The 16058-nt window shown below is 36.7% G+C and overlaps 1 protein-coding gene across 1 annotated transcript; it reads right to left on the bottom strand.

The window, feature by feature from the left end:
* Positions 1 to 14553: 14553 nt before the first annotated feature.
* Positions 14554 to 15682, bottom strand: LHCB6 (light harvesting complex photosystem II subunit 6). The gene is made up of 2 exons (XM_022044091.2): positions 15358 to 15682; positions 14554 to 15255 (listed from the first exon to the last, which is right to left on the bottom strand). The coding sequence occupies exons 1-2, from the start codon at positions 15579 to 15581 to the stop codon at positions 14706 to 14708; spliced, it is 774 nt and encodes a 257-aa protein (XP_021899783.1). The 5' UTR covers positions 15582 to 15682; the 3' UTR covers positions 14554 to 14705.
* Between the last annotated feature and the right edge of the window lie 376 nt (positions 15683 to 16058).

The raw sequence follows: 16058 nt of genomic DNA, 5'->3' as shown, positions 1-16058 counted from the left end.
TTTAGAATCGGTAATTATTATCTGTTGATTTCTGTCGATTTATTTTACAGTTTGAAAGCATAATAATGTCTTATTATCGATTTTATGGTTTTGAATGCATGTATTGCTACCTTATGTGACTATTATTAAATTGGAAAATCGAGATATGATTATATTCCCTGAAGCATATTTGTTTGTTTATGTAATTACGGTTGAATTAGAAAACTGGAGATTAAAGGTAAACGAAAACTATGTGATTAAGTGAATGGATGAAACAAAAACCTTACTGGATATCCTAAGAGATGGTGGATGGACTGGGTACAATAGAGAACTCTATTGTAAACGTTGTCTCATACCGGACGGGGTACCGAGACTTGGTAATTTGGTGCTCATACTAGACGGGGTATGAGGATAGCTCGTTTCACCCTCATACTGGACGATGTATTGAGATTTAGTAATTTAGCGCTCATACCGAACGGAGTATGGGGACGGCTTGTTAATTAAGAATGTTAAAAGAAAGGGTTCACACGTAGCGGAGACATCGCTATAAATCCCCATGGATACCAACAGGCTGATGGAAAGGGACAGTTGTTGTTTGATTTATGGAATATAGATTTATAATGTGTGTATGTTACTAATTGCATATGAAATTATGATAAATGCCATGTTATTGTTCTATAGGTTGTTTTTATAAATTTCGCTGCGGTAAGTGGACAGTAAATAGTTTTATTATTAATAAATATGTTTGTTTAATTAAGTGCTCTATTAGTTGTTTCGATTTTCTACCAACCTTCATTTCTGTATCGGTGAGTAGCGTGATATTCTCACTGAGCTAGTGTAACTTATTTCTTATTTAACCATTTTATATTTAGAGAACCAGGATCTAGAGCCCAATCCACAAGAGGGTTGCGAGTAGGATGCTAGTTTTATTTATTTTTCGCTTATTTCCTTATTTTTTTATATTTCTTTCAAAAGGGTAATTCCTGTAGCACTATTCGGTACTTTAAGTTATTGTGTAAGGAATGTAAACCTTAACCATTTATTTTGCTTCCGCACTTAATTTATAATTTATTTTTTTTGGACATTCTGTGGTCGTTATAGTTAGTATCAGAGTCACGTTCCTTGGACTCATTCCTTACACGAAATCCTTAGGAAACACCAAAAATAATGAATTGTCACTCAACCATTCATTGTGAAATGCAGGTACAGATAGATGAGGAGAGGAAGACCCCCACTAAACTGAGCAGCCCAAGAGGAAAGAAGAGATTCATTACTGCTCAGCAGGCCCCAGGAGGAAAGGGGGGAGTTACCTGACCCTCCTCCACTGCCACAGGTTGAGCCACCCCTGCAGCGAGAGGATCCCAAGCCACCCCGATATGATCTTGCTCCTCCACAGTACCACAATACACCACCACACACCACCACAAAATGATCCAGTGCTCCAGCCACTGCATCACCCAACACCACTACAATACAATCCGGTGCCTCCACTGTATCATCAAGTACCACTGTAGGGCCATCCAGCCCATCCTCCGCACAGTCTAGTCCCTTATCCACAGGACCCAGCTCTTCTCATGATGGACCCAGGCTACATAAAAAGGTATAAAAGACTAAATCCATCTACTTTTGCAGGGGGATCCTCCTTTGAAGAGGTCGAGTTCTGGTTAGCTGAGGCAGAGAAGGCCTTCAAGACCCTCGGGGTGATTCCCGAATAAAAGATCATCATAGCTACCTACATGCTAGTGGGAGAAGCAGACCGCTGGTGGCAACTCAACTATATCACCCTGCCCTTTCCAGTTACTTGAGAACAGTTCCTGATGGCCTTTCATGCAGAGTACCTCCCAAAGTATCTCCGACATCTGAAGGAGATGGAGTTTGCACACTTGGTTCGAGAAGACATGACTGTATTAGAATATACTCAAAAATTCTTAGAGATGGGTCGATATTCTCCTAAAAGCATGATGGATGAAGACAGGAAGGCTTGAAGGTTTGAGCGGGGTCTGCGTCCTGAGATCAGACAATAGTTGTTTGTGTTCGAGCTCAGTAATTATTCGAATGTTCTGGCCAAGGCACAGTTAGTGGAGAGGAGCCTTCGCACCTTCATTCAAGTAGCAGGGAACCTCAAGTCGTCAACCCCACACCACAAACCAGCACCTACTGCACCTATTCAACAAAACAAGAGACCTAGACCGATGACTCAGGTACCCCCTCGGTTCCACCAGCAGGCACGGCAAGATCTGTCAGCATTGTGGTAAGGATCATGGAGACCAACCCTACTATCGCCTCAACAATACATGCCGCATATTTGGTAATGACCAACACTATGCAAAGGAGTACTCGAGGAACTAGAACTAGGCCAGACCTCCTATCTAGGGTAGAGCTTACAATCTCACTTAGCAGGATGCAGAAGTCAACCCGAATGTGGTACATGATATGTACACTATTTGTAATCATCTTACTCATGTCTTGATTGATAATGGTGCATCACATTCATTTATTTCATATATTTTTGCATCAAAATGAGATGTATTACCTGAAAAATTTGATTCTGTGTTGTTTGTGTCTACTCCTGAGAGTAGTACACTACTAGGGGAGGTTGTATACAGAGCTTGTGTCATAGATATAGTAGATAAAAAATTGTGTGTGGACCTAATAAAAATTGACACAGGAGAACTTTGATGCAATTTTAGGAATAAATTGGCTAACGGCGTATCACGTCATTGTAAATTATTTTAGCAAGAAGGTTGTATTCAACCCTCCTGATGAGGAGTTATTTACAAATTAATAAAATCGTTTAACATTTGTTGCTTTATGGTAAATTTTCTTATTATCAAGTACTTTAACCCAGCTGTTTTCTCTAACTAGGCAAACCCAAGAAAGAAATTTGTATTCAAGAGATCCTAGTAGTCTGAGACTTTTCAGATGTGTTTCCGGATGAATTACCTGAACTGCCAGTGGACAAAGAAGTCAATTTACAATAGACCTTCAGTCAGACACTCCTATTTTGGTTGCTCCTTACCGCATGAACTGTGTTGAGATGGAGGAACTAAGAAAACAGATCACTAAAATGCAAGATAGTGAATTTATCCGATATAGTGTGTCCCCTTGGGATGCCGGAGTCACATTTATAAGAAAGGGAGATGGTACGTTGAGGTTAAGTATTGATTATAGATGTCTGAACAGGGTCACGATCAAGAACAAGTATCCTCTCCCCAAGATCGATGACCTCTTTGATCAATTGCAGGGTGCCCAAATCTTCTCCAAAATAGACCTGCATTCAGATTACCATAAGGTAAAAATCAGGGCAGAAAACATTCTCAAAACAGTCTTTCGAACTAGATACGGACACTATGAGTTCCTGGTCATGCTATTTTGACTAACCAACACTCTAGCCATCTTCATGGACTTGATGAACTGGGTGTTCAGACAATTCCTAGATCAGTTTGTTATTGTATTCATTGATAATATCTTGGTTTATTCAAAAAACAGAGAGGAACACACTCACCATCTGACTCAGGTTTTATAGGTTCTCAGAGAAAATAAGTTGTATACAAAATTGAGTAAGTGTGGGTTCTGACTTGAGCAGATTACCTTCTTGGGACACATCATATCAAAGAATTGAGTGTCAGTGAACCTCGAAAAAGTTGAAGCAGTGCTCGGCTGGAAAAAATTGACCTCAGTTAAGGAGATCTGTAACTTTCTTGGGATGGCAGGTTATTACTGCAGATTTGTGGAAAGGTTTTCTAATCTACCTGCTCCCCTAACTTGGCTCATAAAGAATAACGTTAAATTTGAGTGGAATGAGGACTGTGAGATAAGCTTTTCAGAACTAAAGAAACAGTTAACTACAGCACCCATGTCGGCCTTGTCAAGCGGATCGAGTGGATACACAATTTACAATGATGCCTCCTACTTAGGTTTGGGTTGTGTTTTAATGCAGTATGGGAAGGTCATAGCCTATGGGTCTAGGCAGTTGAAGAGTTATGAGAAAAACTACCCACCCATGATTTAGAACTTGCCGCAATTATCCACACCTTGAAGTTTTAGCGCTATTATTTGTATGGGATGATCTTTCAGATCTATACTGATCATAAGAGCTTGAAACACATATTCACTCAAAAGGATCTCACCATGTGTTAGAGAAGGTGGATACAATTCCTCAAAGACTATAATTGTGATATCATGTATCAACCAGGTAAGGATAACGTGGTAGTCGACACACTCAACAAGAAAAATGCAGGTATATTAGTTCATCTGATGGTTTCAGAATGCATGCAAATAGGGCTGCACAGCAGATGCGGCTTTAGGACCTAAAGAGAGTCACATGTTTGGGTCACCTGACTATTCAACCGGAGTTAATCCAGAGAATAAAAGAAGCTCAATCCACCAATTCCACCCTAATAACCCTAAAGAAAGATCCAGAACAGAGAGTTAACTCAGAATTTCTAGTCTCTGTCGATGAGTTCCTCAAATTTCAAGACAGAGTGTGTGTTCCAAGTGACAGTGAGTTAAAAAGGAATATCATGACAAAGGCCCATAGCTCAAAGTTTGTCATGCATCCCAGAAGAACTAAGATGTATCAAAGTATATGACTCCGATTTTGGTGGAACAGAATGAAAAGAGATATAGCTGGCTTTTTTTCTAAGTGTTTGGTATGTCAGTAGGTCAAACCAAAGCATCAATGCCCATGTGGGCTACTTCAGCCATTACCAAATTACAGAGTAGAAGTGAGAACATATCACCATAGATTTTGTGACAGGATTATCTAAGGCACGCTCAGAACATGATGTCATTTGGGTAATTGTTGACTGACATACTAAATCTTTTCACTTTTTAGCCATTAGGATGACCGATCTCTTTGACAAGTTGGCAAGAATGTACATCCGAGAAATAATAAGATTACATGGAGTACCAGTGACAGTAGTGTCCGATAGGGACTCCAGGTTCACTTCTCGATTCTGGTCTAGTTTTCAGCAAGCCATGGGAACAAAACTGTCCCTTAATACTACATTCCACCTCAGACCGATAGACAGTTAGAAAGGACAATCCATACCCTTGATGATATATTTCAAGCTTGTGTTCTTGACTTCGGGGGGCCATTGGGATGACCATTTACCCCTAATAGAGTTCACCTACAATAACAGCTACCAAGTAAGTATTAGTATGGCTCTGTACGGGACATTATATGGCCACCTATGTAAAATACCGATCTGTTGAAAAGAAGTGGGTGAAAGAAGATTGTTTGGCCCAGATCTTGTAGAGGAGACTACAGCCAAAATAGTTAAGATCAAGAAGAACATTCAGATGGCTCAGAGAAGGCAGAAGAGTTATGCGGACACCCGGAGGAGAGATTTGGACTTTGATAAAGGCGATTGGGTGTTCTTTAAGGTCACTCCTTTCAAGGAATCAGTAGGTTTAGCAAAAGGGAAAAACTAAGCCCCCAATTTATTGGGTCATTCGAGATCTCAGACAGAATTGGTACCGCCGCCTACAGACTTACACTGCCTCCTAAACTTTTCAGGGTCCATAATATATTTCATATGTCCATGCTACGGAAGTGTAACCTGGACCTCTTTCACATCTTGGCCCACGAGCCTCTTTCACTCTAGGAGGATCTGTCCTGCGAAGAAGTACATGTCGGTATTGTGGACCGAAAGAGCATATTACTCCGCAACCGGAAAATTCTATTTATTAAGATCCTATGACAGAATCACACACCGAGAGAGGTCAATTGGGAGCTAGAATCAGACTTCAGAGCCCAATATACCCAGCTGTTTGATTGAGAGAGAGAGAAATAAATTTAAGGGACCAAATTTCTTTTAGGGGATGAGAGTTGTAACACCCAAATTTAATTTTAATGTTATTTAAATTAATCTATAAATATAATTTTTTATTTTTTAATTTTAATTTAGTGTAAAAATGAAGAGAATTTGATGGGAGATGAAATTGAAAATAATTTTGAAAAAAAATGATAAAAATTTGAGTTCTGGAGGTATATTTGAAAGAAAAATAAAAAATTATGAGTCAAAATATAATTTAGGAAACTTGTGCCATGCAAGATGCCCGGTCTGTAGCCCCGACGAACCAGAACACGCCACGTGGCAAGGGACGCTGACGTGGTGCCACGCGAGAGGCCACACGGGCAATTCGCGTACCCGCGATCGAACGGCCCAGATCCATTCCTGCACGCACAGACGACCTGGATGCGTTCCCTCCCAAATCGCGATAGGACGCCAGATTTAAACGCGATCGACAGTCCAGATCTACTTCTTATTTAAACGCGATTGGAGGTCCAAATTAAATCACAATGAACGGTCCAAATTCACTACTTATTTAATCGCGATCAGACGGTCCAGATCAAACGTGATGGACAGCTCAGACTAAATAGAGATGAATATAAATAACTATTTTCACACCAAACCCTAACCCTAGACGCCAAATGCCCTCATCGGAGAAGAAGATGCAGCTGCCGGGAAGGAGAGCCGCAGCCACTCGCCGTCGTGCCGGAGCTACTTCTGACCTCCAAAAGAGGTAAAAAATTTCTCTTTTACTCAAAATTCAATTTTAAATACCCCATGGCCAAATCATAGTAAATGAATCGGTCGATTGGCCGAAAACCGCGAGTAAAGTCCGGCGACGCTGCCGCGGAGAATTTCAAAAACTACCTCCGATGAGGCCCTTTCTGATTTTTGTTTTGCGTAATTTTTCTACCATTGTGATCATCGTTTTCTTCTCTATAGGTTGACCAGAGCAAAATACCCAACCGCAATGTGAGCCAGAGGAGCCGCTGTACCGGAGAGCCCTGACGCTTGTGAGTTTCGATTTTTTGGGTCAATAGAGGACCCCTTAACGTGTTTTCTCACAGGGATTGATGCAAAATCAGCTGAATTCAACCGAAAACGATTGAAAACAGCCGACTCGAGGCAGAGCCGCCGTGCCGGCTTTCTGGAATTGGCCAAAAATGAATTCTTAGACTAATTTTGGGTTTTTAAGACATTTTTAGGTACTTATAGCACGTTTTAATCTCTGAAAAAAAATTCAGGGAACCCGGGGACCGCCAGTAATTGCAGTCAACAGGTTAGCTTTTTTGACATCAAGTTGTGTAAGAATCTCTCACCATATTCTCTGTTATGGAATTGAAGTGAAATTAATAAGAATACGGCATTTTGTACCCTTTAAAAAATATGTATAATTAATTATGGATTATTAATGGAGCCAAAATTGGGAATTATTCTCCGTTGATTTATGTCGATTTATTTTATAATTTGAATGCATAATAATATCTTATTATCGATTTTATGATTTTGAATGTATGTATTGCTCCCTTATGTGACTACTTTTAAATCGGAAAACTGAAATATGATTGCATTACCTTATGCATGTTTGTTTGTTTATGTGATTACGGTTGAATTGGAAAACTGGAGATTAAAAGTAAACAAAAACTGTGTGATTAAGTGAATGGATGAAACGACAACCTTACTAGATATTCTGGGAGATTGTGGACGGACCGAGTACAATAGGAAATCCTACCGTGAACGTTGTCTCATACCGGTCAGAGTATCAAGACTTGGTAATTTGGCACTTATACCGAACGGGGTATAAGGATGACCCATTTCACACTCATACCGGATGGGGTATTGAGGTTTAGTAATTTAGCACTCATACCAGACGAGGTATGGAGACGGCCCGTTAATTGAGAATGTTAAAAGAAAGAGTTCACGCGTAACATGGACATCCCTATGAACCCCCATGGATACCAGCAGGCTGCTGGAAAGGGACAATTGTTGTTTGATTTATGGAATATGGATTTATAATGTATGCATGTTACCGATTGCATATGAAATCATGATAAGTACTATGTTATTGTCTATATAGATTATTTTTATAAATATCGCTACGGTAAGTGGACGGTAAATGATTTTATTATTAATAAATACATTTGTTTAATTAAGTGCTTCATTAGTTATTTCGATTTTCTACCAACGTTCATTTCTGTGTCGGTGAATAGCGTGATATTCTTACTGGGCTAGTGTAGCTCATTTCTTATTTAATCATTTCAGATCAAGAGGACTAGGATCAAAACCCGATTCACAATAGGGTTGCGAGTAAGATGCTAGTTTTATTTATTTTCCACTTATTTTATTTTCTTTTTTTTTTGTATTTCTTTCAAAAGAGTAATTCTCGTAGCATTATTTGGTACTTTAAGTTATTGTGTAAGAAATATAAAGCTTAACAATTTATTTCGCTTCCGCGCTTAATTTATAATTTATTTCCGTTGGATATTTCGAGGTCATTACACTTATCTATTATCAATAATCTCTTCACCAAGACTAAACTCACCACAGTAACAAGCAACTCACCATCACCATCATTTGTCGTTGGCAAACCCACCAAGAAGCTCAAAAACATCCTAATTGATCATATCTTTGTTGATTATTATAATGATCTCAAGTTCAAAGTCATAAAAGGGAAAAAGCTTACTCCTCATAACCCTCTTCCAAACCAACAGGGTGGCTCACAAACATAATTAAGTGCTCCACTGCACCAAGATTGAATAAGGGAAAATCATGTTCAAATAGAGTGAAGGGTTGCCATTGAATTCAAAAATGATTTGTATGAAAATTTATCTCGTTATTTTGTAATAACCAAAATTAATATCATAATATTATTATCCCGTATAATAGGTTAATATAATACCCGGGCTCGAAATTTTGCCGGGGATTAATTTTAAAGTTTTAAAAAATGTATAAAAATATAATTTTTAAATTTAAAAATTTTGTTTAATGTAAAATTAAGAAAAATAATAGGTTGAGAATGAAATTTAAAATAATTTTGAAAAAAAGTGGTAAAAATTTGGATTCGGATGGTATTTTTGAAAGAAAAATCAAAAACTAAGGGTCAAAATACAATTAAAAAAAGTTACACAACATAAGATCGCCATGTTAGCAACCCCGACGAGCTGAAGTGCGCCACGTGGCAAAGCGCACTAACTCAGTGCCATGCGGGAGGCCACGCTGGCAATCCGCGTGCCCACGATCGGACGGCCTAGATGCATTCCCGTGTGTGTGGACGGTCCGGATCAGTTTCCTTATCAAGTGCAATCGGAGGTTGTGATTAAACACGATGAACGGTTCAGATTCGTTCTCTCTTTAAATACAATTGTACAGTCGAGATTAAATCGCAATAAACGGTTTAGATTCATTTCTTCTTTAAACACGATTGATAGTCAAGATCAAACGCGATGAACGAACCAAATTTAAGGGAGACGGGTATAAATACATCACTTCATACTGAACCCAAACCCTAGCTGCTAGCCCCCTCGCAGAGAAGACGAACAAGTCGTTAGAGAAGGGAGCTGACCGTCGCCCGCCGCTGCGTTGGAGCCACATCCGTCCGCCAAAAAATATAGAAATTCTTATATTCGCTCGGAATTTGATTTTGGACACCTCCATGGCCAAATCGAAGCAAAAAAAAATACGAATGAGTCGAAAACTATGGGTAAAGTTCGGTGGTGCCGCCGCGAAAAAAACCAAAAATCGCATCTGATGAGCCCCTTCCAGTTTCCTATGTCATGCGATATTTTCACCATTTTGTTCACCATTTTATTTTCTACAAGTTGACCGAAGAAAAATGCTCAACTGCGAAGGTGAGCCAGCGGAGCCACCGCATCGAAAAATTCCACTGCCAGTAAGTTTTTATTTTTCGATTTTTTTGGACCAACCGAGACCTCATAACGTGTTTTCTCATAGGGATGGGTATAAAATAGGCCAAAACTGGCCAAAAATGGCCAGGCCGAAACAAACCGCCTCCGCATACGGCAGTGCCATTGCTGGAACACGGCGGTACTGCTGTGCCGGAATTCCAAAATTGGCCAGAAAAGGTTTTTAACACCGATTTTAGATTATTTTAGATATTTCTAGGTACGTAAAGCATGTTTAATCTCCGCATAAAAATTCAGAAAATTCGATGACCGCCAGTAGGTGCAATAGAAAGTTTAGTATTTCGGATACTAATTCGAGTAAGAATCCTTCACCTTATTCTATGTTATGGAATTGAAGTTTAATTATCAATAATACAGTATTTTGTGTAATTTAAAAAACTTCGAGAATTAATTATAGGTTACTAATAGAGACAGAATTGGTTATTCATTATTATTGTCCTATTTAACTAATTAATTGATTTTACAGCTTTAAATGCATTATAATTTACTGAAATTGATAAAATGATTCAGTCATGTTTCCTTGATGCATGTATTGTTTGTCTTGCGTTGATTTATGGTTAACTTGTCAAACTAAAAATTAAATGTAAACAAAAAATCGATTGATTAAGTGAATGAATGAAAGATAGTATTACTGGATATCCTGAGAGATATTGGATAGACCGGATATATACGGAACCATACCGTTAACGTCGCCTCATACCGGACGGGGTATCGAGGACTGGTATTTTTATTATATATTAAATTTATTTTTAGTACAATTAGTAAAATTTGTTTGATCCAACTACTTTAGATTTTTTATTATTCAGTAAACTATCAATTCACTCTATTTTTTTTTCATACCTATTTCGACTTAGAACATGTGAATGACTTGAATCCCGATTTAGAAAATAAAAATATATTAGTTGGATTTGTATTTAAACTGAAAAATTATTTTATTTGGAGAGTTTAAACTTTTTATGTAATAGACTAAAACGACATCATTTTAGAAAATCCCAAAATGGTGCTGTTTTAGGTAAAAAAACAGAGGCGTGTTTTCCTCTAGTCAAGATAGGTGAAGAGGCAGAGGCATACATGCCTCTGCCACCAATCGAAAAGGAAAAAGAGGAGACCTATATTCTGAGGAGGAGGGGTCGTGCAGGACTCCTCTTGCTCTTCCTTATAAAACGTGAAGAGAGGAAAGAAGATAAGTGCAGGAAGAGAGAGAAAAAAAGAGAGGAAGAGGAAGATATAAGGATAAAGGCAATGATTATCATCAATCAGCAACCGAGAGAAGAGAGGAAGATGAAAAGAAGAAAAATGAGGAGGAGAAGTCGATGTTGTGCACGACGATGTGCAGGAGGAGGAGAAGATCTGCCGACACGTGTTTTGCAATTTCGCTGCTCCCTCCAGCGCGATTCCACCATATATGTGCCGGATCTGAGGGTGCGAAGTGCTCTATGGTGAATTTAGGCCAATTCGCAGCGATGAACGGTGGCAAGGCACGACGGTCCAGTGGCGGCACGTGGTGGTCGGGTGGTGGCACGTGCGGAGGTGCGCGGACTTCCGATGGTTGCACACAATGAGTCCTAGGAACCCGGTTAGGGTAGATAAGTTCAAAAATCCTGATGGTTTACCATTTTAGATTTAGAATTAATTAATCTTATTTAATTTTAATACAATAAATTATTTATCCGGTTTAGAATTAGGAATAAATCTGGACATGGATATTTGAAATTAGGAAATAACCAATTCATTACTAACTCGATACAGATATCACTGTAACAGGTTGATCTTGTACATCAGAGATAATTTCACGAACGAGATTTAGACAAAAATCAGGTAAGTGCGTAAACAGTTAGAAATGTAGTTTAATCTTTTTGAGATATTAAAACTGGGACGTTTAATAATTGATAATTAGGCGCAGGAATCCGACGGAATTTTATTGTTGGTTGTTATGTTCTTATTTATGCTTACTACTGAAATTGCTGATGAATTGTTTTGTTACGTTTTGTAACTGAATTCATATATGTACTGGTTGCTATATAAGTGAGAGTATATTAAGAATATGTAGAAGAGTTTAGGGTAATGAATAGTTACAGTATGTGTGTTATAGGTATAGAATATATTAAGCAATAAAAATTAAAAAATTATTAGTGTGTTGAAATAAATAAATAGACATTAAAAGATTTAGAAAACACACTTAACTAGTATCACCGAGGGGCATATGTGTGTATAGCCTTTTGGCGTATGATTGTAGTGAACTCTACTCGTGGATACGGCTTTAGTCAGATGTGGCAAAGTGATAAAGACTATAAACTGTATACTGCGTACTGCAAACTATGAACTATGAACTGAATTGTAACGTATTCACATGGTAGGAGGGATCCTTATTGCTTTTGTTGATACTGGCGGAAATAGCATCGCGCGATGAAATTATTTTAATAGGATATAAACCGACATGAATGAATAGAAAGTTATGTGTAACGTTTATGATACTGAAGTACTGAATTAACATCTACTACACTGTTTACTATCTAAATTGTGATACTAAATACTGAATTATGTTATTTATTAAACTGTTTATACCTTCAGGTATGATACTGAAATAATGAATTCTGAATGTTTACTGAATAAACTGATTTAGAATGTTTAGTAATTGAATTAGAGTATAAATACTAGATGTTTTTTGAATTAAAGAGAAAAATATTTTGAACTATCTCCGTAGGTAGTTTTAATTTTTCTATCAAATTGGACAGATTATCCTATTATTTATTAGTACTTAAATGCTTACTAAATATATTAAACTCACACTATTTATTATTCATTTCTTTTAGATCAGAATATTTAGAACCCCGTTCCTGAACAGTAAAAAATTTGTTAGGAGATCGTTTAATTTTTATTTTAATTCAAATAATACTTAATGTTAATTATTTTATTTTTAGTGAGTATTTATTTTTAGAATTTAGACATGTTTCGTGAATATTGGATATTTTGAGCTAAGTACGTAGTGGATGTACTTTTTATTATTTCAAAATTTGTTGCGCGAAATATTTCTATACATTATTTTATTATGATATGGTGTGCGTACGCTCAGAGCTTTAGATGAGAATTCGACCTGTTACACTTTAATATTCGATTTAATATTTCAATTTAAAGGATTTATCGATTATTGAATTCTTAAGGTGTATTTTCATTAAGTTTAAGATTGTTTTAATACTTGCATATTCTTCTGCAACTTCAGATTTAAAGTTACACCACCCGTATAACATTAAAAATAAATAAATAAAATAAAATCATTTCATCTTCATTTGAAAGGTAAAGTAGAATTCATATACCCCACCAAACTTAACGAAGAGACCGCCAAGTAAACTGAAGGTTGAGAATTCTGATCACACTTCATCCTGAAAATTTGAAGCAAGATTTCAATCTTGAGGCACAACCAGACTCTTTACCATGATTCAGAAAATAAGATAAACTCACTCATCCCCTGCCCAGCCAAAAGGACTCCACAGAAGATGCTGAAACTGAAAATATAAAGTAATACCCATTATTAGTTCTGAAACATGTATTACTATCTCAATAATAATTTTGATAAGTAAAAGGATTGAGCTACTTAAATAATTCAACAAAGTAATGTACCTATTAGGGGAGTGTTTCTTAGTAAATCGCTGATTCGATGATGCAACAATTGCATAAATGTATTTTTTTCTTTGTCTTCTTCATAATCGTCTTCTTCTAATGTCTCGTTAAGATACACCGTAATTTTGTAATAGTTGTTTTCATTCTAAGAATGTTGAAATAAAAAGCTCAGCGGTTGTACTATATATAAAGCCTGAATGTAAAGAATTCAATAAGATAATTTGTATATTATCTTAGAATTTAAGAAAGAAATACGAAAATATAGAATTCAATAAATATAATATCTTCAAATTTTGAATAATTTATATATATTTTTAGAGATCTAATATCTTATAAATATAGATAATCTCTATACATATAAAGAAATATTATTATCAAGAGGTGCAATGTATTATAAAATATAAATATTATTTGTACCTCCGTAAATTTTTTTTAATTTGTTGTTAGGTGCAATTTCTTTTAAAACCTGAAAATGAACATATTTTAAAGTTTATTATAATTGATTAAATAATATGAAAATTGTTGTGAGAAAAAAATATCTTTGAGGATAGTTTATAGGCTCTTTGACAGTATATACATTAATACAATTTTTTTACAAAAAGTTATTGATATATATTTACTAGCATAAATTTACAAACCATATTTATCAATTTATATGTCTGTAGAAATGTATATTATATTACTATTTATATAAAAATTAATGATGAAAAATTTTATCATACTCAATAAATATAAAGTAGAATACAGTTTTGATTTCTCATAAATTTAATTATCTGTACTTTTTAGATAAACTAATACAGATAAGATCAAAATATTATTTCTTTTACTTTCCACTTATAATAGTATTTAACTATCAAACTAATATTAATTTGAGAATTATAAATTATTTGACAAAATGAAACTGTTATGTTAAATATTAATTAATTATTGTGACTAAATTTAATTTAATTATGGTAATTTTATTAATACAATAATAACATAAATATTAAATTATATATTATAAATCAATAATTATAAAATTATAATATAATAAACAACAAGTTTTATGATTTTAATGAAATTTGAACGAACTTAATTATAAATATATTATGTTGGTGGTTAAATTTTTTTATTAAAAAAATATTTTATAATAATTAAATTTTTTTAACTAATGCAGTAACATTTAATTAAAAAATTTATTTCCATTTTATTCAACTGAAAAAAAGAAACGTAAGCGAAGATAAAAGAATTTGAGATTGAAGTCATTCATGGGGCAACTCATATTATATACCTCAAAACAAAAGATTTTACATATAACATAGGCTTCATTAGTGTGAGTCTAAACGCTGCGTTTCATTCAATCACCAATTAACCGAAACTGTATCTACATTCCATTTTCGGTTTTTAATTACAACCCAAGAGCACCCAATGGAGTCTTCCCTTGACCGGCTTCAAAGTAGAAGATCAACATGGCCACCATTGCAATCCTCGCGTGCTTGATCTCAGCCAGCTTTAATCTATCCAGCTTCTCTGTATCAGGAATATACACGCCGTCCTTTATCGTTCCGGCTAACCCCAATGGGTCAAAGAACTTACCGCCGGGATATCCCTGTTCGCCGGTCGCGTTAGCGAAGTTCTCCGCAGTTCTCGACCATGGAGTCGCCCACTCCACCGACTGTGAATCCGGGCTGAAGAAGTCAACCCAACGCTTGCTCTCCACCCAACCCATCAGAATCAATTGGGTACCCAAAAGTGAACCGAAGGAGAAAGGTGCGATGGCACCTGGGTCAGCTCCGGCTTCGAACCAGGGCACGCCGCTCCAAGCTTGGCCGACGAAAATGCCAACCACGGCAGCCATGGCCCAACGTCCATGGATCAGCTCAGCCTCCCTGTACCACTTGAGAAATGCAGGGTCCTTTCCTAGACCCAGCGGGTCAAAACCATAGTCACCAGGGAGTCTGCATTGTACCGCATAAAATTAATCAATCACAATTTCAAATACACAGAATCCAAGTAGAATTTACGAGTATGAGAAGCGAAGATTAAAAGGGGAAACATACGAGCCGTCGAGCCACTCGGGGTCAATGAAGTTACCACCACCTTTGACGGCCGGGATCCAAGACTTCTTTGGCGGAAGAGCAGCGACTACGACGAACTTGCGAGTTGCAGCGCCGGCGGCGGCGGACCCAGATCGAGTAGCAAACAAAGCCTGGTGGGTTCTCTTCCCTCCGGAGAGAAAAGAAGAGCCTAAGCCATTAAGCAAGGCACCGGATGTAGCAGCCATGGAATGTGTCTGTGGGTGAAGAAAAGAAAAAAGGAAATGGAAAAATGTGGTGGGAGCAGGGAGGAGATGGTGGTAGTGAGGATTTGTAAAGAGGAAGGGAAGTGGGATAATGAAATCTGGAGAGGAAATCTGGTGAAGTGAGTTGGATAGATTTCGGACCAATCATAATCTCATCTCCATCCACATCTACGTCTTTCTTCATGCCACGTGGACCCTTTTTTTGTGTGGTTTCTACTTGTTTCAAGCACTTACATATCATTCATTCACCCAGCAAATCGTTTTTTTTAAATTCACACACATATATATATATTAATTTCTTACATATCTTTATGATTTTCTAATATAAATTTAATAATTTTTTCAAAAAAAAATTTGCATGTATTCATTTCTAATAGAACTCGGAAGTCATGCACATAAAATATATTAATTCAACTCCATACCCCGATAATTAATTTTTTTATTATAATTTGTTACCAA

Source organism: Carica papaya, chromosome 6 (assembly GCF_054855325.1).
Source record: "Carica papaya isolate Zhongbai chromosome 6, ASM5485532v1, whole genome shotgun sequence".
NCBI lineage: Eukaryota > Viridiplantae > Streptophyta > Magnoliopsida > Brassicales > Caricaceae > Carica > Carica papaya.
This window is presented reverse-complemented; position numbering and strand designations above follow the sequence as displayed.